Below are 23998 nucleotides of genomic sequence, written 5' to 3' on the forward strand. Positions count from 1 at the left end.
TCGCAGACTAGTTTTCCCATCCAATGTACGCGATAGGGCGTTCTCGATGTGTACATAAGTATGTCTGACGTCCTCAGTATTATATGGAGGAATATTCCTCCGGTGTGACCATGGATATAGCTCCGTGCTGTGACCAAAGTCCATAGCGCCGTAGGCGCGCAAGATGGATCACTCTCTGTATCATAGTCGGCAAAGCACCCAGGGGAAACATCACACCCGGCGACTTATTAGACTCGGAGACTCGGACAATGAGAAGAAATTATAGATTTAGAGGTGGGAGGGACAAAGCCCAGAAGAAAGTCTGGGGGAAACCCACGGAATCAGGTAGGGACTGAAAACCCAATCTTCAAAGTCCCAAACGCGTACTAAGCGGATTCGCGGTTTCCGGCCCGTACTTCCCCCCCCCCCCCCTCCTGTCTGCCGGACGGGGTACGAGCGGCGAAATTCGGGGCTCGGCCTCACATGAATAATTAATTTGCGACATAAGCAGTTGGAAAACTAGAGGTTCGCGTTTCTTGATTTACTGTGAACGCAGGGAGTATAACTTTAACCTTTCCGGTACAACCAATATTTAAAAAAAAAAAAAACCAAAAAAAATCTTTTTAGGACATACTTAATTTCAGTATACATTTTTTGATAGAAAGCGCTGACGGGCAGGACTCCAGAACCCACAATCTGCAGAATTATGCCCGCAGACGTTCCAGTGAGTCTCAGTCGCGCCAAGAAAGTTTTGATTGCACCCAGATCTAGTACCCAGGAAATGGCTACAAAGTTATCACACCTTTGCTTTGAACAATTAAGTGGAATATGATATGGTGCAGTCGGAACGTACGCGTCGGAATAATCGGATGTAGGTTAATTAGTTGCCGAATTCAACGGAGTGATTAAATCGCTAATTCGAATAAAAATGCAAGGCCCTTATAAATTTGGTCCAAAGAGGCATTATTGTGAGAGATAATTAAAACTACTTTTTATTTTAGTAACCGTCCTTGAACCAAAGCTAGATCCGCCCTGGATGGCTGGGAACAAGTAATTATATGGCAGGCATAACTGACAAGATACGCGCGGGATCAGATAGAACACGTGCAGATTGCCGGCGATGAGGGCGCCCCACGGGTCGCACGGTGTATGTCGTTTTCGATCGGCAAAAAAAGACGTAGGCTAGTAATTTTTATAGGCCTATCGATCGTACGTACGATACGTACTCGTCGCATCGAAAATGGCGGCGCATCTGAAGAAGAGAGCGTACGAAGAGTTCGTACAGGCACCGACTGTCACTCAGGCAAGTATGAAATAGGCGATCAACAGGGTCGTAGGCCTAGGCCGATTAAAAAACTGGCTTCCTTGCTCTAACTCCCAAAGGGTTGCGTTGGATTTTTGGAAATATGCCAAGATGGCAAGAAGATAAAAAGATCATTGAACATGTTGAAGATGGGAACATTGTTTACAAAATTCTGGTTTATGCTGTTGACGTTAATCCACACCACATGCGATCCTCAACTTCCAGTTCCACTTCCAATTTCCATTTCCGGGGTGGGGGGGGGGGGGGCGGGGGGACCTGGGTGCGAGATCATGCAATCTTTCACTTAGGCATGGATTGGTCAGTTGGTGTCGTATCGGCCTATTGTACAAGCGCATTGGTCAATGCACATAGACTCATAGTAGAATTTGTCAAACATTTTGCATGATCATGAGACTGATCACACAAAATCTATTTTTCACGATCAATCAATTCTGCGATGTGCGATCATGGAGCCTTGGAGGAGGGAATAGACTTCCTCCAGGGTGTGATTGACTGATGACAATCAATGATCAACATGATCAACCATCGAGGAAGATCCTCGATGAATCTCCCTCCATGGATCACCAGATGCCTGCTCAATCAACTGATGTGTGAACTAATGTTGTGCAAAGCCGACCCGAAACCGACTTCGGGTCGGGTTGGTTTGTCCATCATTTCAGTCGGGTCAGGTTGGTTTCGGTCGTTTGCGTTTGCGATTTTCGGGTTGGGTCGGATCGTGTCAGTTAAGCCATTTTGGAAAAGCCCGAAATATCAACGCTTGCGCGCATTTTGCTGAATACAAAAACGAACCACTTTTTAACGGACAGTTCCAACGATGCCTGTTTAGGAAATCGTTGGAAAGGCTTTCTTTCATTGATTTCCTCAAAATGACAGCTTGCCAGAGAGAATAGTTTCATGGGGAGTTTAGTGCCATTAGTCATTACTATCTTTAAACTAAGGTAGCTTTTCAACAATAATTTTGTCAGTTACTCTTTGAATAGCTGCAATTGATGGACTGTAGCTTTAATGGTGAACAAAGAAATTAACTGGAGCAGGGTTTGAACCTGCGACTTAAAATTCTTACTTTAAATTCACTCATATTTTTACCTTACAATAGGAGGAGGTCAAACCACAAGCCAAGAAACTATGCCTCAGACATAAACAGAGCACCTTGGATCTGCCGTCTTTGGAAGGACGGAGCGTGGATGAGGCTTTGACACTTCTGCTGGACTTCGGCAACAAGCTTCCGCTCAGTACAACCCAAACAGGTTAATCTCGCATCGTATTTGAATAACCTTTCCCCTGACCTTCCAAAATCCTCTACAATCCTCTTCGCAAAAAAATGAAGGATTTTGCAGGATTGAGGCTATATGGCAAAAGTGTGTGGCTGATTTGGAGGATGCACTGTGCTGAGGTCTTTGGCCGGACCTTGGACACCATTTCATAATAACAGATACTTATATAGCGCTTTAAACTGAGAGGAAAGTGCGTTACAATCTTATTACCCCTGATCATCGGGCCAATGAAACATTCCAAAGACAATCTCAGCTCCGTGGGGAGTATACAGCTTGATGCCGTCATTTCGGCCCAAAGCAGCTTGAATCATTCACAATAACCATCTCTGCCCTCACATGTGCCCATTTACTCCTGGATGGGGAAGCAGTGAGTAACAAAGTGCCTTGCCCAAGGGCACACGCACCATAACCCTAGGCTGGACTCGAAATCAAACTCACCAGCTTACTCGAACTCGAACCCATGACCTCCAGCTTACTAGTGCAGACGTCTTTCTTGCAAACCCTTAAACAACACTGATATACATTGTTTAAAAATTACATTGGCAGGGCAAAACCGAACATAAAAATTCACATTTCTCTGACGAAAAATGACTTTATAAAATGATAGGCTTGTCTTGTTTTGTGGACAGCTGTGGTCCAATGGTTACGGTGTTTGACTCATGTGCAGTGGTATGTGGGTTTTAACCCCAACGGGGAACATGGTGCATGTGTTCTTTGGCAAGACACTTTACTACAATTGTCTCTCTCCACCCAGTAGTATAAATGGGTACCTGTGAAGGTAGAGACCAGAATGCGCTGATCTCGAGCTGCTGCAGAAAACTGGACTCATGGCCTGATGAACAGGGGTAATAATTGTGAAACGCTTTGAGACCTTTGGTATAAAGCACTATATGAGCACATATTGTGCTCATATAGCACAATAATTGTTATTGTTTGGTATTTACATGTATAAAACAGAATTTAGTTGATTTTTTTTCTACACATACACATGTACCTGATATTGTGAAACTTGAGATTTTGAGAGGTTTTTTTTCCTCTTTTTTTTCTTGTTCTTAAATAGAAAGTGTAGTGCAGAGTATTCTCAAACAGTATCAGCAACAGGCCAGCGTCTCGGTCAAGGTGAAGCTGCTTCATCTATTAAGTCAAGTTGCTCTAACACCGGGTTTCCATGCCGCGACACTTGTGGGAGATCTGCTAGCTCTTCTGTCATCAACAGGTCAGTTGGGAAAATGTTTACAGAATTTTAAGGCAAGCATTATCATTGCTTTTCATGCATTTTGTTCATTTCCAATACTTTGCACTCAAAATCCAACGCAGAATGGTAAAAACCTAATCTGTTGAAGTTTCAGCTCAGTGGATTAGACTTTTCGGGAAAACAGTGGAAAATTGTGCACAACCCTTTAAAGCACGAAACATGATTTCATCACTTGCACTCTTTATTCCCAAAACACCGACATTTCTTGATTTCTTCCAAATGACAGCAAGCCAGGTGGAATAATTTCACGGGGTGTTTAGCACCAGAACGATCTTTAATCCAAGTAATCTTTTTGATAATAAAGTACATTACTTTTGGGATAAATGCAAATGATCCTATATAATTTTAACCCTAACCTCCTAAATTTAACAGAAAGCTACAATGGTAACGAGTTGTTGCACACTGTTGCAGTTAGCAGTCAAGTCTCGTCCTGCGTAACATCTTGTTGCATTTTGCATGGTAACTGCATGGTGCCAAGGCTGATGCAACAGGATCTACTGTAGCAGTTTGTTGCATTTAGCAGGGTTCTCATTTCAGCTGTGTTGCATTCTGTTGCATTTAGCAGAATTTTGAAGAAAAAAAAATTGACAAAAAAGTAGAAAGACATTGGTAAATGGGGTACCGCCAACATAAGGCTAGATAGCTGAGTTGATAGAGCACTGAAACGTCAATCCGGATGTTGCAGGTTCAGCCATGCTCCGGTCAATTTTTTTGTTCAGTTGTTAAATTATTAAAATGCACCTTTCGGGATCATCTGACAAGTTTTGATGGTTGCATTACGATTGTTGTCAAATCTATCACAGACTCCCACAGGTTGAAGGTGCAGTTGTTGTCAACGTTGACTTCTCTGGGCAAGTCTTTGTTCGATCATGCTGATCTTCACGAGAAAATGGTCGATGCTGCAAAACAGGTTAGTTGTGGTCATTATTTTTTTCGCCATGCGGTGTCAACATGTCAGTTGTTGTGGACCCTACGTAAATTTTTTTAGCAATTTGGTTGCTTCAAACGAAGAACAAAAAATAGGCACAAAAAGCAAATGATTTTACATACCTTTAAAGGTAGAGTTTATCATCTGCAGCTATCCAAAAAGTAACTGACAAATGATTGTTGAAAATCATACTTGGTTTAAAGATAATAATGGCACTAAACTCCCTGTAACATAATGCTTTCTGGCATGCTGTCATTTTGAAGAAAATATAAAAAGAAGGTCATTTCCAAAGATGTTTCTAAAGACGCATCTTTAGAAATGTCTATTAGTACTTCGTTTTTAAATCGGAAAAGCCATGAATGGGTGCATGCAACGCACACGTGCGCACGTTTGCTATAATTCGTCGGTTCGGTGCAATAACATTGCAAAGCTGCAATCGGCTGAATGAGAATGAGTCCCGGACACTGATTTCAGGTACAATTCAAAACACGGCTTGGCAAATTTTGAATTGAAATTGAGATCCTAGAATATTGTTGTCTCAGAACGCAAAGCATTCACTGAGCTAAAATTTCATCAGGCTAGTTGTTAAGAACCCTTCTTTAGATTTTGAGCACTTTTGTTGCTTCAAACAAAAAAAATACACAAAGACAAATGATATACTCTACCTTTAATCACGTTTTCATTACAGCATCTGTCTGACCTCCATCACACTGTGCGTTGTGAGTGCTTGTCCCTGATTGGAACTCTCAGTACGGTGGACAAAGCTGGAAGTAAGAAGGAGGAGAAACGATTCCAACGTCTTCTCTGTGCGTACATCGACGATCAAGATCCTAGAGTCAGAGAGAGTGCTTTGAAGTCAACGGTTTGTATACAATTACTTATTTGTTGATTGCAGAGCCTAACTGAACTAAAAATAATCCAAATTACTTCGAAGATTTGAATTAGTAGCAGTAGAAGTAGTAAAGTCTGTCATGAGCCAATGTGACCCATCAGGCCAGCGTTTATCTCCGGTTTCCTTGGCATGAAACGACTGAGAATATTTCTATTCCCCCTGGATGGGATGCCAGTCCGTCGCAGGCTACACCCCAGCTAATGCCGGTACCCATTTATACTCCTGGGTGGGGAGAGGCAAGTGGGGTGAAGTGGCTTGCCCAAGGACATCATGGCCAGCAGCTGGATTCGAACCTCTGACCTCATGATGAGTTACGAACCATAACAAGATGCCAATTGTGTTTCCTATATATAAAAACACTTTTATTCCATGATTTGTATACTAAGGGAATAAATGTGTGCTTGGCAGGTGTTAAGCACTATGTTTAAGACTGGTTGGAGTCTGGAATGCTGATAATTACCCGAGGCGAAGCGATATCTTTTCGGTCAAAAAACTAAATCTCTCGGTCCAAAAACAAGTCAAAAACTAGACGTTGCCAACCATTCTGTTCAACAATTTTACTGCATGTTTTATGAAACACCCCTCTGACTATGATATGGAATATCCCTCTACAACTCCCCACCTTATAAGGAGATTGGCGCGCATGTTGCGCAAAATGCAGCTGGGCTGGTCTAGTGTGAATTTTAGACTATGAAATACTGATTCACTGGTAGGATTGTGAGCGTTCAACCAATAAAACAGTTAAAAGCACTGGATTTCCAAGGAGTCCAGATTTCATGTGACACTGGAAAAGTGTTTAAGACCAGCCAGCCATGTCTTTATCATCCGTTTAAGACCGGCCACTTGATGGGCTCTCGACCAATGGGAATGGGTTAACTGTCTTTGGTATTTATGAATATTTCTTGAAAAGATGTGTAGCAGACATATCAGAGATTTAATAACTGTTGATCAATTTGAAAATCAAAAAAATAAATCACCCCATTCCTTTTCTTGCATTTTTCTCCACTACGACCTATGCCCTGTTCATTTTGTCAGAATGCATCATATTTCTTGATTACAGCTGATTCTACATCAGCGCGGGCAGCGCCTGGACCTGTCCATCTACCAACAGTCAGTCAAGGCACTCACGGACGACTATGATGGCGTCAGGCTGGCCGCCCTCAAGCTGGTCTGGGTGCTGAGCCACGTCTACCCTGAGGAGATGCTAGCCGTGCCGGGATCCAGCGAGGACCAGTTACGGCTCATCGACGATGGATTCACCAACATCTGCCAAATGGTAATGGAGGCCAGTGTTGTAGATGTACAACACCTGGTGAAGTAAAGTCTGTCCCGAGCCTATATGGCCCATCAGGCCGGCGTTTATTTCCGGTTTCAGTGGCATGAAACGACTGAGAATATTTCTATTCCCCCTGGACGGGATGCCAGTCCATCGCAGGTTACTCCCCAGCTAATGCTGGTACCCATTTGTACTCCTGGGTGGAGAGAGGCAAGTGGGGATAAAGTGCCTTGCCCAAGGACACAACGTATGGCCAGCAGCCGGATTCGAACCCCTGACCCCCTGATCATGAGTCACGAACCCTTACCGCTAGGCCACACTTCCCCAGATGTACAACACCTGGGAGATGTAAATTTGGTATCAGGTTTTGCCCTTCAATGACATAATTATCCGTCTCGAGTCGCAATTTGGTGACCCGGATTCGACTCAAGTTACATCGACAAAAGACTTGGACTCCGACTCGGACTTGAACTTGGACTCAACCATTATATCTCAGGCTTGACACTTAAGTCTTGTGACTCGTGAGTCATATTTTTTTTACCAAAAAAAAGTACCTTAATTCTGATATTTTCTTTCCGAAAGTAATGTCAAAGCAACGCCAGAGAACGTTCACCCATTAGCAGCTGGACGTCATTGTATTACACTGTATTTATTCACTGAAAAATCAATAAAACCAAAGAGTTCGCGGGCGGTTTCGGTGGCTACAGTGGGTAAAAGGTTAAGCACACGAACTGTACTGGACCACTATCTCCAGGTGGTGTTGCAAATAATAATGTGCGTTATTAACTGCGCCGCTCCCTATAACCTGCGACAGCTCATCCCTTACCTATCCCTTACATGCATGTGTGTCCGTGTCCATGCACATCTGTTTCGTACAATGCATAGGTTTAACTGTACACGTACTTATCAGCAAAGACTCTGGCTCGAACTAGGACTCGGACTTGAACAAAATGACTCTAGACGCCGACTCGGATTCGGCCCGAGACTGGGACTCGGACTCGACCCAAGCAACTCGACTTCAACACTGCTGTATACTCATTTTCGTCTGAAGGCTTGCAAGAACAAATTCGCAAACTTACACGGTTGGGACTCAAACCCTGATATGGCAGTCACTCGGTGAAGGGCAAAACCTGATATGGAATTTACATCTCCCAAACTCATCAAAGTCATCGTATAATAATAATCCGTTGCGTTACCCACTACCATATCTGGCCAAGTTCGCGCAAGGACTATAGTTGACCAATGGTTAACTAACGTTTGCCCGAACTCTGTCTAGTCTACGGTGGTTGACTACGCTAGTCGACTATTTGGAACCAGCCTACTGGGGTTGGTTGCTTCGCTGGTAACCAATAGCCGCGCGCATTCATAACGCTAGCAGAGAGCCAGGATCCAGAAGTTTTGCGATGACATTTTGACCAGCGTTTGACTAGAGACGTTCGCACTTTGCTATCAGTGCGCAGGCGTAAGGTACGTCACAAATCAACCACTAGTCGACTAATGGTCCTTGCCCGAACTTGGCCTCTGATTCAAGCCAGCGAGCTAACCCTGGCAAGCTCGGTGGTCTTGCTGAAAAACATCTGCACTAGTAAGCAGGAGGTAGTGGGTTCGAGTCCCACCATGGTAAGCTTGTGAAATTTTTTCCCATTGAGTCATCCTGTGTTCCACGATGCAACAAACTTTGCAAATGATCTCGGATTTATATATTGATGTTTCCCAGGTGAATGACCCGTCCATGAATGTCCGAGCTGAGGCCGTCGGGTTGCTGGGGTCGCTCCATCTTGTCAGCCCAAAGTTCCTGCAGCAAACACTCGATAAGAAACTCATGTCAGGACTAAGGGTAAGCTCATCCCATTTAAGGGCCGTCTCAGTTCATATCCGGGACGAGTTCCGGACAAGTTCCGGGCATTGTGTCGGGTATAAGTTGCAGGATTCTGAACAACTTCCCTACAATCTTCCCGCAATGAATTTATCAGTATCAGTGAGTCAAGCAGTTTGCTAATGAAAATGTGCCCGGAACGTGTCCGGGACAAATGCAGAGCTTCTTTCGGACAAAGTGAATGATTCTACCAGCAACTTGTCCGGAACTCGTCCCAGATATGAATTGAGACGGGCCCTAAGCCTAGGCCAAGTTCGGGCAAGGACCATTAGTCGACTAGTGGTTGATTTTGTGACGTACCTAACGCCTGCGCACTAATAGCAACGTGCGAACGTCACTAGTCAAACGCTGGTCAAAATGTCATCGCAAAACTTCGGGATCCTGGCTCTCTGCTAGCGTTATGAATGCGCGCGGCTATTGGTTACCAGCGATGCAACCAACCCCAGTAGGCTGGTTCCAAATAGTAGACTAGCGTAGTCAACCATCGTCGACTAGACAGAGTTCGGGCAAACGTTAGTTAACCATTGGTCAACTATAGTCCTTGCGCAAACTTGGCCTCTGTTTCTAAATTGACATAAGAGTTGCAGTGAGATTTCCAATGCAGACCCAAACTGCATCGATCAGTCATCTTTTGCCCTTGAGCATTAAACTGATGTCTTGCCATGATGACTGATAGCCAGGCAAATGATTCCAATCCCAACCGCAGCCCTTTTTCACAACATGAAGGATTTTCCACAGCTTTCATATCCAAGCACTGAATTAATTAAGGCAAGGAACTTGGTCACAGTGTCCTAAAATGTCGTTGTGATCAATCGACCATTGTGTAGTGAGGCGTGAGTGAAATCAAATAAAACTCAAATGGGTTGAGGCCAAGGATAAGGAGTATCTGCAATATTAAACATTCTCAAAATTTACTTCGTGGTTTTGTTGTTATTTCAAAAAATTTAGACGGACACTTTTTTTTGTGTGGACATACTGTAGTATGTACCTTCATTGATATGTTTAAAAGTTAAAGAATTTGAACCAAATGTTTGAGTTAAGTGTTGAACAGTTGTTTATTTTAAGTATTCATCACCAATTGCTAATTTGCTCATTTCAGAGGAAGCGCACTTCTCACGAACGACAGAAAGAGAGCTATGCGTCGGGCGATTGGTCGACTGGGCAGAAGTGGAACGACGACGCACCGAAGGAACACCTAGATCCCGGCAACATCAGTCTCATCAATAGTGGAGCCTGCGGTGCATTTGTACACGGCTTGGAAGATGAATTCTTAGGTATGGCGGCGTTCAAATTCCTTGGCTTCAGCTTGTCTTGGTCTTAGACTTGATCTGGATTGTGTTCTTAATCCGAGTAAGCTTTTTGATAGTAATTTGGTAAGTTACTTTTGATCGTACTAGTGCAGCGCCGCTCGAAAATGTGCCTGTTCGGAAGGGCAATTGAGAACTGCTCATGCAAATAACGCACACGATTCAGTGGTGTTGTTTTCACAGGTTGAACGCACACTCACACGTTGAATGCGCACTTTGTACATGTCGTCATCCCCTGGCACTGATAATCACCCCTACTGGACAATGGTATCTCTCTACAGTGAGGGTTGCTCAGTCGACCCCCAGGGATGGTTGCTCAGTCGACCCCCAGGGATGGTTGCTCAGTTGACCCCCAGGGATGGTTGCTCAGTTAAACACAAAATGCATGTGCCCATCCTGCCACTCACATACGTGTACACACAGTCGTGTTTTACTATACTCTCGAGGACAATGCGTTGTGTTTCACTTTGTCCCTGTAATATAACACTCTCCCATAGACTAAGCAAACAACTTACTACACAGGACCGTTTACAACAAAAGACCCAACTCCTGAGGACTGAAAGGATCTGTTGTTCTCCCCGTGTGTCGGTCCTTGGGGGTTATGTAGAACACGTACATACGGAGAAAAATCTGGTATGCAGTGCGTGGTGGTCTAGGCTATATACTGCAACGTTTACCTCAGAAAAGGCTGCTTTTTTTGCAGCTTTTTTGAGAATCGCTCATTGAAACAACTTCAAACTTGACACTGCCGACCATGGACGTCCTAATGTCCCTCTTTTGTTTGTACTCTAACTTTTTAGGAAAACTCCCATAGGTTTTGTACACGACCTCTATCGCGGACGTGTGCTGGGAATCGTGGACGATATTGTTCTCTGGTATTTTTCGCCCACAGTTTGAAAAGATGAACACGTACTCACAGACACATGGAGATTTTCGGAATTATAGTTAGATATTCCTTTAAGCAATTTTGTGTTTGAATTCTATTCCACAGAGGTCCGCTCAGCAGCTTTGGATTCGCTGTGTGAACTGGCGTCACACTCGCCGTCGTTTGCGAGAATGTCCCTCGACTTCCTGGTCGACATGTTCAACGATGAGATCGAGAGCGTACGACTCAATGCGATCTACAGCATGAGAAAGATCACTAAGCACATAGTGCTTCGTCAGGATCAGCTGGAAATTATCCTCGGTGTGTTGGATGTAAGTAACAGTTTAGGCCGAGTAAAAATATTCAAAAAGGTTCTCGTCCCAGACTGCTTCATTTTTCCTTGTCGCTTTTTTTTTTAAATCATATATTTGCAATATAGTTTGTCTTTATGTGCTTTCAGCAAAATTGATATGTGAATTGTCTTCATTTTGCTGAAGTATCACTTACCTTTATTCTGATAATCATTAGACAAAATTACAAAAATGTGTTTGTTTAAAAGTCCATACCCAGGAAAAGTACATTGTGAGCGATAAGAATGATTCGTTTACTAAATAGAAAGCTTACTACTTGGGCTTTCATATCCTAGATCTTGAACGTGCTACACATGCAGAACTTCATCTAAAAATAGGGGCCACCATTTGGGTTTTCTTTTTTTTGACTGACCATCTATGAACCTGGTTGATAGATAAGAAAGGCCGTGTCCAAAACGGGCTTCCATAACTACGGCTACGACTATTATCAGCGCAACCCCGCGTATTTTCAATGGGCGTGGACCTAGACCTAGCCTTAGACAGTTGATTCGGATGCAGCCATATCTTCAAGAGTTGAAGTGACATTTGATTATTTGTAGGTTTCTTTGATCGGTGTATTTTTTTTTAGGATTTCTCGGGGGAAATTAGGGAGGCGCTACACGAGCTTCTGTGCACTGTCATCCTGGCAACCAAATCCTGCCTGAGTAGGTCACTGCACTTTCTGCTCAGAAATCTGAATAAGTATCCTCAAGACAAACACTCCATCTGGAAGTAAGTACATATACACAGGGTTCTACACAAAGTTATATTACAAACTTTTATTCAGATAATCACAAGTCGAAAAACACATTTTTGACGTCACAACGCGTTAACACGTTGTGAATTTGCAGAGAGTTGAAAACATTTCAACTCTGGTAAGTTTTGCAGCGAATGTTTCATGACGTCAAATTGGCTTTGCATTAGCACTCAGGTAACTGGCTTTAAGTCCATAATTTTTGTTTTCCCTTTATTAAATTTGATCCATAACATCTTTGTCTGTCATATTAGGTTTTGCCCTTCACCGACGTATAAACACTGTATACTCAGTGTGTTACTTCCCGAGTGAAAGTTGGAAAAAAAAAATCATTCGGGTGGGACTCGAACTCACAACCTCCTGCTTTCTAGTGCAGATGTCTTACCACTCGACCACCGAGCTAACGGGATCGGTTGGCTGGTTCGAATGTAATGTACATAGCAGCGGGTACCGCAGTCCCACCCGAGTGATTTTTCCAACTTTCACTCGGGAGGTAACACACTGAGTATACAGTGTTTATACATCGGTGAAGGGCAAAACCTAATTTGAATACATCACCCCGATGCAAAATGCCATCTTATAAATCTTTGTCTTTGTTTTTTTTTCCCCAGCCTTTTTATTCCCAGTTGAAGGTGTTCTTTATTTCTGATCTATTGTGTTGTTCCCCCAACAGTTGTTTGAAGCACCTAGGTATAGCCCATCATGATCTGACTCTAACACTCGTACCGGAGTTGTTGGGCACCCATCCATACTTCGACACACCAGAACCAGACATGGACGATCCTGCCTGTATCCTTAACACAGTTGAACCAATAATCATAAACACCTGAGAAAGTTTACCCATTCTCATTGGCCGAGAGCCCGTCACATGGGTGGTTTGATGTCTGTCACATGGGTGGTTTGATAAAACATTTGATAAAACACCAACTGGTTTTAAACACTTTTTTTGCAGTGTCACATGAATTTGGACTCCTATAAAGTCTTGTGCCTTTTACTTTTTTACTGGTTGAACCCTCTTCACTTAGGCATGCGCAATACTACCAATAAATCTGTATTTCATAGAGTCCTAAGTTCACACTACAACGGCAACGCCGCGCACATGTGCGCAAATCTCCATATAAGGAGATTTCTAGTACTACTCGTAAAAGGAACATACTATAAACATAGCTAGAGGGGTGTTTCACAAAACACGAAGTAAAAGTGTTGAACAAAATCATTGGGAATTTATAAATTATTTGACTTTTTGCCTTTTTTTGGCTTAGCTGTTATCGGTATCCAGGCCCCTGTTTGAAACGTACTTGTTTAAAGCCAGCCAAGCACGTATGTATTCCCTGAGTTATGTTGTAGTCGAGTATATTTCCATGAGTATAATTACTTAGCCACAAGTACAAGTAGGAGTACAAGGGTGATTGTTGTGAGGTGGGATTTGGCAGTTTTAACCCCCGAGGCTGAGGATGCTGTCTATGATATGTGAGCAGATTTGCTGATTAATTACGCAAAACAACCGCCTCTTGACCTCTAGATTTTGACCAATCAGTGGGCGCTTTCTATAGCGGGTCTTCAGTCATTCTCCCGTTGGCGCGTCATAGACATGGATAAAACAACCTAGCCTCAGCAACAAAGGCTGTGGTTGTGAGCTCTGTATTATGTTACGCAATACGCGCCCGGCCATATTATAAAACACTGCGTTCGAATTGACCAATCAAACACTTAGTCCCTATTTGGGAACCAAAATGACATCACGATTGAGTAAAGTGGACATCCGATTGGCTCAGACACAGAATTGCATAAATCTGCATGCTAAGACATATCGGACGTTATATGTGACCCGCTCTGCAAAAATGAGTCTGATGTCGCATAGCTTGAATTCCAGCTTTTACCACTTTTAAATGGAAACCGTGAAAATTTGCTCAAAATTTGGATTTTTTGTTTTTGTTTTATTTTGGTTGTTTGATAGTTTTAGTTCAGATATCTTACACAGAAATTTAAATATTGTAAGAAAAAGACTAACAAATTTATGATTTTTGGTGCTTTTCTTGGTTAGTTACAGTGTATTTGTAATTTTTAAACCCTTTTTTCTTCATTGAGACATTTCTTGCTTTGCAAAAACTTGACAGAATTAAAAAAGGCACAACAGTGCAACCAAACGTCCTAGAGAGGTCCGTGATATACCAAATGAAAGCTTACTTCATTCCCAGTTTATTAATGTAGTTTACTCAAAATTTCAGTTTTGCCACAACAGACTCATTTTTGTGGAGCGGGTCACATATGGAGAATGGGCTCCGTGGATAATGGGTGATACTCCAGACTAGAGGGTGCTGTGCAGTCAGTCAATCAGTCGGGGAGTCAGTCAGTCAGTCAGTCAGTGAAATTGGTACAAAGAGGACACTAGGCAAAATGCGCAAATGTCAGGTTTTACTTCAACGGGTGAAAAAAATGCTTTATTTTTAATCCTTGACATTATGGTTCTAGACATCGGTGTGATGATTCTGATATTGAATTCGGCAGCAGAGAGCCCCACCATGGTGTCTTTGTTTCCTGACTACACAATCAGACATTACTCATATCTGAGGGACAGCCTCCCCCACCTGGTGCCTTACGTCAAGGTAACGATTCAAATTTAGACAAATCGTGTAAAGTAGACCATAGACTCCGTCCACAAGTACCCTGTCAATGGTTACAAGGAGAAGTTGGGGAAAATCACTGGGTGGGAATCTGGAACGCATAATTTCCAACAATCGCCTGATGCTCTCGCAAAGTTGCTCTGAGTTTGTTTCTGCAAACGTTAAACAATAGAGGACAATAAGGTCCCCAATTGCCAAAGGTCCCCAATTTGGCGATGTGTACAAAACATATGGGAGGTCTTCCTAAAAAGTAAGAGTACAAACAAAAGAGGAGTAATAGGGGGTGCCCGATTGCACGCAAATACACACTTGTCTGGGTTTGAGCACATTCAGAGTTAAAGTTGGTCGTGGCGTACTTCGTGTCGTATTGCACGATTCTTTATCCTGGTTGGCTGAAGCACATTCACGTGGGGGCAGAAGCTGGAAAGCGAAAAACGCAGCTATAACACGGTCGAGCCAAAGACCATGAAGCGCAGCTCAGATTGTTGCAGAGGGAGGAAAAACGGGGTATTTTGGAGAAAAGCCATGTTACACAGGAGAGAATCAACAAACAACTCTACTCACATATGACCCGAGCCGGGATTCGAACCCAGGCCAGAGCGGTGAGAGGCGAGCACTGCACTGCGCCACCCATGCCAACGTTGGCAAACGTTAGCATTGTGGAATGCACCCCGATATACGATTTATAACATGCATTTGTTTTATCGTCCCGCAGTACATATCATCCAGGAGCTTGGAGTCATCGCATAAGCCACTCAGTGAAGGGCAGAGTCACGATACATTCCTCGGCCAGACTCTGGAGAAAGTCAAGCATCTGGATACGATGACCAGACAGCCCGCTGTCAATCTCATGCAACTTGTCATCAGGCAAGTGAAAATTGGTATTCAGGGGAGTGTGGCCTAGTGGTCAGGGTTTCTGACTCACAATCGAGGGTCAGGGGTTCAAATCCTGCCAGTGACCATAATTATGTTGTGTCTCTGGGCAAGCCACTTCACCCCATTTTGTCTCTTCACCTAGGAGTATAAATAGGTACTGGCATTAGCTAGGGAGTAAACCTGGGTAGGGTTATAGTGACTCATGGTCAGAGGGTCAGGGGTTCGAATCCTGCCAGTGGCTGTATGTTGTGTCTCTGGGCAAGCCACTTCACCCCATTTGGTCTCTTCACCTAGGAGTATAAATAGGTACTGGCATTGGCTGCGGAGTAAACCTGGGTAGGGTTATAGTGACTCATGGTCAGAGGGTCAGGGGTTCGAATCCTGCCAGTGGCTGTATGTTGTGTCCTTGGGCAAGCCACTTCACCCTCAATTGTCTCTTTACCTAGGAGTATAAATAGGTACTGGCATTAGCTGGGGAGTAAACCTGGGTAGGGTTATAGTGACTCATGGTCAGGGGGTCAGGGGTTCGAATCCTGCCAGTGGCCGTATGTTGTGTCCTTGGGCAAGCCACTTCACCCTCAATTGTCTCTTTACCTAGGAGTATAAATGGGTACTGGCATTAGCTGGGGAGTAAACCTGGTTAGGCTTATAATGACTCATGAGCAGAGGGCCACGGGTTCGAATCCTGCCACTGGCCGTGTGTTGTGTCCTTGGGCAAGCCACTTTAGCCCCATTTGTCGCTCACTGGTATAAATGAGTATAAATGGGTAACAGCATTAGCGGGGGAGTAACCTGTGATGGACTGGCATCCCATCCAGGGGGAATAGAAATATCCTCGGTCCTTTCATGCCAAGGAAACTGGTCCTTTCATGCCAAGGCAACTGGAGATAAACACAGGCCTGATGGGCCACATGGTTCTGTAAGACAGCTGATTTGTAATTTTTTTTTCCCAATCTGGGGTAATCGTGTTGCTTATTATACATTTCTAACTGACCATGCCAATTTCTGTCAGCAGTTAATATTACGTAGGTTCATTTGCGTCATTTTGTTTGTTTTGACAGAGATCTGCACAGAGTGAGTGTAGTGGAATCAGGGTTGTCGGCACGTGCAGACTTCTGTGCTCAATACATCCAGTGCCAGCTCGTCTTGTACAAGGTATGTATTAATAAGCCCTGAATGTAACAAGTGACGTCACTAGGGTTCAATTTGTAGCAGCAGGCACTTATCGGGGGCCATATGTTCTGGAGGGGGACTTCAGTGTTTATTTTTACCTTTTCCAAATTGTTATTGGTGGGGGAGGGGGGGGGGTCCTGGGCAAAGGGTTGGGTGGGGGGTTGGGGGGATTGGTTCCCTATAGACTTTCCAGCTGAAAGCCAATTCCAGGATTTGCCCCTGAAATTTTTGTCAAAAACAAGTCAAATTTTTCCTTTTCTGTTCTCTATAATTTGCATCTTGAAGAATGATATGTCTTTCATTCTGTTGCATTAGAGTCTCTTAAAGATTTCTCTCAATTTCAGTCAGACCAACAGCCCTGGACCCCATTTCACTGAGCCATTAAGCAACAACAAAATCTTGTTTAACAAATATTTTTGTTAGCAAAAATCAGCGCAGAACCGGTGAAAAGCAACACGCATCACATGTTCATATTTGCCGGTAACCCATTTGTTTTTCAGCAAATTTCTGGGCTTATTACAGCTCCATGATCTGTTTCCGGTCAGACTTTGTGAAGTGGATTAATTCTGTTGTTCATATCAATTGCTTACCAGGCGTTGAGTGAGGATCGATGGAACGTACCCGCCCCTCTCTGTCCACAACAGAGTGCCGACACAATGCTGGCTGCCGCAACACAGGTATGGAAATTTTTACCAGCTCTACGACTTTTTAAACATGTTTACAAAACATTGTTAGCATGAGGTGATAGCAAGAAAGTGTTTAGAATTGTGTTGACTCGCTAAACACATTTTTTTTGTAGGCCAGGCAAATATCAACACAGAGGCAATTATGCTACCTTTGTCCCAATGCCTAAAATTGAAAACTTGGTCCCATGGTCAATTTGAACTCTCTTGGAAAGTTACTCATAACTCTGTCCAAAATGATCAGATTTGGATGTTTGATGTCTCATTTTAAAGTGGAAAAGTGTATCTTTCAAACCGTTCCTATATTATCTATGTTGGTTACACATTGTATGTCTGTCATTCCGTTATATTTTGTTTGCATATATTTTTTGATACATATTGTGGTGTTGTGACTATCTTTAAACCAAAACTTTTTTACAATAATATGGTTAGTTACTTTTTGGATATCTGTAAATGATGTTTCTACCTTTAAACCATGTGTGACCGGCCGGACTTAAATTCCTGTAATTATGCTGCCAGGTCCCGTCTGTAAAATGTTTCTTTGTCAACGTCTTATATTTTTAACATAAACAGCGATGCGAAAGTTGTCGAAGCATTGCGAGCGCCCTCTTGTGTTTTCCGTTGAATAGAGCATACAGAGTTGCGTAACAATTTGCACATGGCATGCAGTGCGAAAAACCTTTTATTCCGTGCAGTGTTATAAAAGCATAGGGATTCGGACGCACATTCCTTGAATTTTTCGCTAGTTTTCTCGGAGAGTAAGCAAGAATGGGTAGGTCACTTGACTGCTCGTCGTCGCTGCAGCCAACCACACCTTATTGCGAGCCAGCTTGTCCATATCTTGCTGTGTTTCGTACGTGGTTTTGTCATGGTTAGCACGCCGCATGTGCATACACACATCGTGTACATGCATACGTGTAGTTTGCCCGAACATCCCGAGGCATAAGGTACACAGGCCGCAACTGCTCCGACTGCTGAAGAATGACTGTCGTTTTGTAGTTTTTGGTTTTTTGTAGTAATAAAATTTTGATCAATTAAGTGAAATTATATCCCAGTGTCACTTTCAAATCTTCTGCGTAACCTTCCAGCTCGGTTACACATGTGTTTATATTCATCACTCTAACTTGGTATTTCTTCTCGATGTTGTCGCTCAGATCTTAGACTTGAGCTACCAGTTGGAGCATTTGTTCTTGGGCTGCAGCGTATCGGAGCAGGCTAGCATCATGCAGATGAGGTTTCGCGGCTGGACGTTGGAGTTTCTCGTTCAGCTGCGCGGGAAGATAAACAACAGTGGTAGCAAACAGGCCGCCACGCAGACTGCCTGTAAGCACTACTTGAACAGACTCGGACTTCTAAACAGGTACGTAATACTACCTTTCTTCGTTGTCTTCTTTTTGGGGGGGGGGGGGTTGTGTTTTGGCACGTCGGATCATTGTGTTGTGGATTTTTTGTTTGTGCAGCAACAAAATTAATCAAAAGTGTTAGTATTTTTTGAAAAGTTGAACAAGAAATTGACTGGAGCAGGGCTTGAACCTGCGACCTCTGGATTGCTGTTCCGGTGTTCTACCAACTGAGCTGTCCAGCCCTATTGAGGCAATTACTTTGTTTAAGAGGCGCTAGTCAGAAGCCATGAACCCCTATACATGTATGCCATGCAGCTAGGGGTCACGCCCAAAGTCACGATACAGACCTGGGAAATAGCAAACGGGGATCGCTCAGAGAGGATACGGCTTTTTATTACAAAGTTTCATATGAACCAGAAAGGAAAACTGACTCACCTAGTCAGTTTTCTAAAGAGTTGAACAAAGAAATTGACTGGAGCGGGCCTTTCATTAGTCTGAGTATCACCCGTTATCCACGGAGCAAGTCTCCTGTATATAATGTCTAGCCATGCAGATTCATACAAGCTGCGCACCTGCCAATCGGAGTCGACTTTACTAAATCCTGACCTCATTTCATTACCAAAGCATTACGCGTGACACAGGATTTTGTTTATCCATTGTGTATGACCAAAGACCTGATACAGAAAGCGCACGCTGATTGGTCAAAATCTAGAGGTCAAGAGGCGGTTATCTTGCCTAATTAATCAGCGAATCTGCTCACATATCATAGACCACGGCCCATGGTCTGTTACATAGACCAGCCTTTCATGGGATGTTTGGCAGCTGCTAAAGGTGCCTTTACATGCCTTCGGCTCGACCACGTTGTAGCCGCGTATTTTGCAATTCAGCTTCTCAGCTGTGAATAAGGATGATTCGCACCCTAAATTATTATTTTTTGCCAGCCAGCCAGAGAGGGAGTGTTAACAAGTGCATTCAGACTTGTACAATCATAGATGTCAGATGTAACAGGGACAGGAAAAAACTAGACCTGAAATTTATAGAATAACCCCTTAATCCAATTCGGTACTTATTGCCCTTGTGATGTCCTCAAATCGCAGGCACTTGGTAGCAACCGGTGTTAAACCAGACAGCTTCACTCAGGCTCTGTTCACGGAGATGCACAAGCTGGACAGCAACAAGGGGGGCATCCTGGTCAAATTCCTTCAACCGCTGCTACTCCATCACGGCATCCCCTCGCTTCTCCCGTCCAACAAGTTGAGTAAAGCGACGGCGACGATACGCGAGCCGGCCGGAGGCTCCGATAATCCGCTGAGATTCACCGCCGGACTGGCGTTGGCCATCGGCGTCGACTGCACGCTGGACAACGTGCAGGATGTCAACAGGATCCGAATACAGGTAGGGTTAACCCATCAAACCCCAACGGCATGTTTTGTTGGAATCTGTCAGGATGGGTAAAAAGGTAAAGATCCCATAGCCATTACTGGCCGTAGGGGCAGTGGGATGTTAGAGGTCCACTGTGTCTTGGGCGCGGCATATGAGTGGCGGGGCCCAGTCCTCTCCTCTCGCCATCTTACCTTCCCTGAACGAATCAGGTACCCATTTTACTGTTGGGTCGTCAGAGAGAGTTTTCCAGTTTTTGGTCCGAATGGGATTCGAACCGCCAACCTTCCACTCCGTAGCTCCACACTCTAACCGCTCGGCTACGAGGCCCCTCAGGATGGGTACAGTACCCCAAAACTGACAGTCTTTTATATTGGGTTGGCACACCTCTAGAATCAAAGGCAGAAATATGTGTGTGCAGTTTCCCATATGGTGTTGGCATTTGCCAGGATGGGTATGGCTCCTAATAAATCATGCAAGGGAGTTGGGGTTCAAGTTAATGGACAATATTCTCTATTCAACAGACAGTTGACCCATTGCTATTAGTCGAGAGCCCGTCACGTGGCCGGTTTTAAATGGTTGATAAAGACATAGCTGGCTGGTCTGAAACACATGCAATTTTGACTCCTATGATATCCAGTGCCAGCGCCGTTTTATTGGTTGAACGTTCTCAATCCTGAGGTAGGCATGCACAGTACTACCAGTGAGTCAGTATTTCATAGTCCTAAATTCACACTACACCGGTACATCTTTATTGTGTGCCACATCACATAGTACGCGTGCGTCAATCTCTATATAAGGAATGATTTACCAGAGGGCCTTGCCATTGTATATAAAGCCAGAGGGTTAAAAATTAATAATTTTTCCTTGTTTTGACTTTTGGACTGAAAAGTGTTGATTTTTTACCCAAAAGGTATTTATGAATGGGAATAAATGTGTGCTTGGTCGGTATTGAACACTTTGTTTAAGACTAGTTGGAAACTGGATGCTGATAATTACCCTCGTCTTTGGCTCGAGTAATTATCCCCATCCAGACTCCAACCTGTCTTAAACGTAGTATTTAAAACCACAAAGCACACATTTATTCCCTTATTATAACACCCCACCAACAGATTCTGTATCTTGATTGGCCGAGAGTGAGTCACATGTCATTCACTATTTTTGCTATCGTGCTGTACACTGCCAAAAAAGACTATACGCATAGCAACCATGTAAATCATATGTAAATCACACAATGAAAAGCTTGGGTGCAGGAGTACTTCTGAACTGTACTTCCAAGAGCTTAGTCAAGGATGGAGCACAAGTGTTGAGTGCAAAACATGCCAAATGAGGATGATGATGATGTGCGTTTGTGTATGGTGTAAATCGAGGACACACACGTGCAACATCATCGGTGAATCGAAGCCAGGAACCAAATCGAGGGCAACCTCGATTAGAAAATGTGTACAAAACCAATGAGAGCTGTTGCGAAAAAGTTATAGTACAAACAAAGGAAAAGGGAAGAGGAACAAAAGAAAATCCTCGATTTACACCATAAACAAATGTGTCTGGACATGGGTGAGTATCAATAAAAACTACTCCTGGAAAGCCTGCAAAAGTCCTACGTTTATCCTGATTTTGTCCTCCAAAGTCCTACTTTTGTCCTGTTTTTTGGTTGTAATTGCGATCCTACTGTTCTCCTACTTTTTCACCTGGGTCTGCTTGAAAGCGTGGAAGTACGAACTGGCCTGAATACTTCTAGTTTAAAGTTGACAATTTCTCATGTTGTGTAATTTTTTTTGTAATTTTCAAATCAGGTAACGTTTCCGGACAGCCAGGAGCAATTGTTCAGTCCAAAGACGTCGGATTTTCACAGTTTGTCTCCGCTAAGGCATAGGCTACATGCGCAAGTCTATGTGTCTCATGCAATGTGGTCAGGTACGTATTCATACTTACATGAAAATGAAAGGTTGCGAAAAAAATGTAATTCATTCAAGTGTACATGTTTCAAACGAAACATTTTCTCAGTTTGTGGTAGATTTGAATTATTTTTAAAAGCGGTATTTTTTTAATGTTTATTCATTTACTCTTATCTGCCATAGAGTTACAGATATAATGAATGTTATCCGAATTTTGTCTTACTAAACAAAATCCAGTTCACATAGTGTAGACTGGTTCCTGACCCTTATCAGAATCGATGGTGTAGGGACTGGGAACCAGGCTTCTCTTGGGGAAGATCTTTTGATTGATTTTGATCTAAATTTAAGTGACAATCCCCAACCATGCCCCGACATACATACATGGGGCACACTAGTGATTGCCTTTCCATGTAGTACGCCAATGGTAACAATGTAATTTGAGGGACCAAAATCCCCACCCTGGGGCATGAAAAACGTGACAAAATCCCAACATTGGACATGGGGCGGAGGGGGGGGGGGGGGTCATTTGATAGACGCATTAGTCTTTAAGCCAAGTAAGCTTTTTGAGAATTACTCGGGCAGCAGTATGCTTTTAGGATAAAAGCAGATGACCCTACGCCTTTAATATTGCAGCCAGTATTTCAAAGGGCAACTTAACAGTGTCTCATTTTTAAGCTATTCATTATTGTACTTTACATTGTCCTCCACAGATCCCTGCCAGATACAGGTATCCGTGGTGATGACCTACGACCCTGACCGGATCGGAGACCTGACAGTGAAAGGATCTAGCCGAGTGAGCAAGCAGAGAACGCTACATCTGTGTGAGCCAGTCAAAGTGTTTGTCATGCCCAGGCCAGCCAAGAGATGATTTTGCGTCTGCCGCCATTGTTGTTTAAAGAAGATAAAAGCCTTGTTAATAATAGTGTATATTCATAAAGCAACACATCCACTTTGTCTTGGGGCAAGACATTGTTGTTGTAGATATGTGATAACCCGCCGTCGCGATAACCCTGCCGCGAGAGGGCGTTATCACAACGAACTGCTACGTGTATGTGAGTTAACTGGATGACGATTATAACTCTGGCAGTATTGCAGGGATCTGCATCAGTACCGGTTACCCTGGTACACAACCGTTGAGGACTGGAAATGGTTCCTGAATATGGGATCGGTACCAGTAACTAACTTTACAAAGCACTTGGTAACTTCGCAGACAACAAAAAAAGAAAGATTTTGAATGCCATTCTTGGGTAATTTTCAAAATGAAAACCAGGATAAATGGGAAAATAAAACATATTTCACGTTTATGACGCTCGCGAAAGTACTGAGCACATCCAGGACCTAGTACAGGGCCAAGTCTTAGTAGTACGCGAGTCCGAGTCTGATTCCTGTCAAATACAATATACATTATACAATGGTCCCCAAATTTTTATGCCGTAAGCTAGATGATCTTATCTACCAGGTCATTCACAGAATTTATTGATCATTCTGAAAATCTTCAGAAATAAAGTATGTGCTTGGTTAATGACCCTCGCCTTGGGCTTGGGCCTTTATCTGCGTCTAGGCTCCTAGCCACTTTTAAACATAGGCCCTACTTGTTTAAAACAGCATATTTATAAAACAGCACATCCCTTTATATCCTGTGAGTTATGTCGTGGCTATTGTCTGTATAACCAGTGCAGTACAAACAGTCCAGTGCTGCACTACTTAAATACAATTTGCATACTGTAAAATTGTCTGTGTGCAATGGACTGTTTAGCTTATAGCTTGAGATTAGTTTTTTAACAGTAATTTCTATATTGTTAAAAAAAAAATTGACAAAAGAAACTAATAAATCAGAGAGGTTGGTCCTGAAAATCAATTTCCAGATCTATTTATTTAAAAAGAAGTTGCCCCAAAGGCTACAAGCTGCAGCTTAGAGAACGAAACTTACAGGAAACTGGG

At 43.3% G+C, this 23998-nt stretch overlaps 1 protein-coding gene across 1 annotated transcript; it reads left to right on the forward strand.

Annotated features, from left to right (window-relative positions):
- Window positions 1–1191: 1191 nt before the first annotated feature.
- Window positions 1192–23911, forward strand: LOC119723943 (integrator complex subunit 4-like). Its single transcript, XM_038194861.1, has 19 exons — window positions 1192–1282; window positions 2400–2550; window positions 3638–3793; window positions 4636–4742; window positions 5449–5622; window positions 6713–6928; window positions 8646–8765; window positions 9904–10078; window positions 11103–11308; window positions 11916–12058; window positions 12754–12869; window positions 14553–14686; window positions 15420–15571; window positions 16642–16735; window positions 17347–17430; window positions 18591–18796; window positions 19877–20174; window positions 21956–22076; window positions 22768–23911. The coding sequence occupies exons 1-19, from the start codon at window positions 1220–1222 to the stop codon at window positions 22923–22925; spliced, it is 2874 nt and encodes a 957-aa protein (XP_038050789.1). The 5' UTR covers window positions 1192–1219; the 3' UTR covers window positions 22926–23911.
- Window positions 23912–23998: the final 87 nt, after the last annotated feature.

The sequence above is a fragment of the Patiria miniata genome, unplaced genomic scaffold (genome assembly GCF_015706575.1).
Source record: "Patiria miniata isolate m_02_andy unplaced genomic scaffold, ASM1570657v1 HiC_scaffold_17, whole genome shotgun sequence".
Taxonomy (NCBI): domain Eukaryota; kingdom Metazoa; phylum Echinodermata; class Asteroidea; order Valvatida; family Asterinidae; genus Patiria; species Patiria miniata.

Coding starts and splice junctions, on each gene's coding strand:
- LOC119723943 (XM_038194861.1), top strand. CDS start 1,220: ATGGCGGCGCATCTGAAGAAGAGAGCGTACGAAGAGTTCGTACAGGCA. Junction 15,572..16,641: donor CTCATGCAACTTGTCATCAG/GCAAGTGAAAAT, acceptor TTGTTTTGACAG/AGATCTGCACAGAGTGAGTG. Junction 18,797..19,876: donor AGACTCGGACTTCTAAACAG/GTACGTAATACT, acceptor CTCAAATCGCAG/GCACTTGGTAGCAACCGGTG.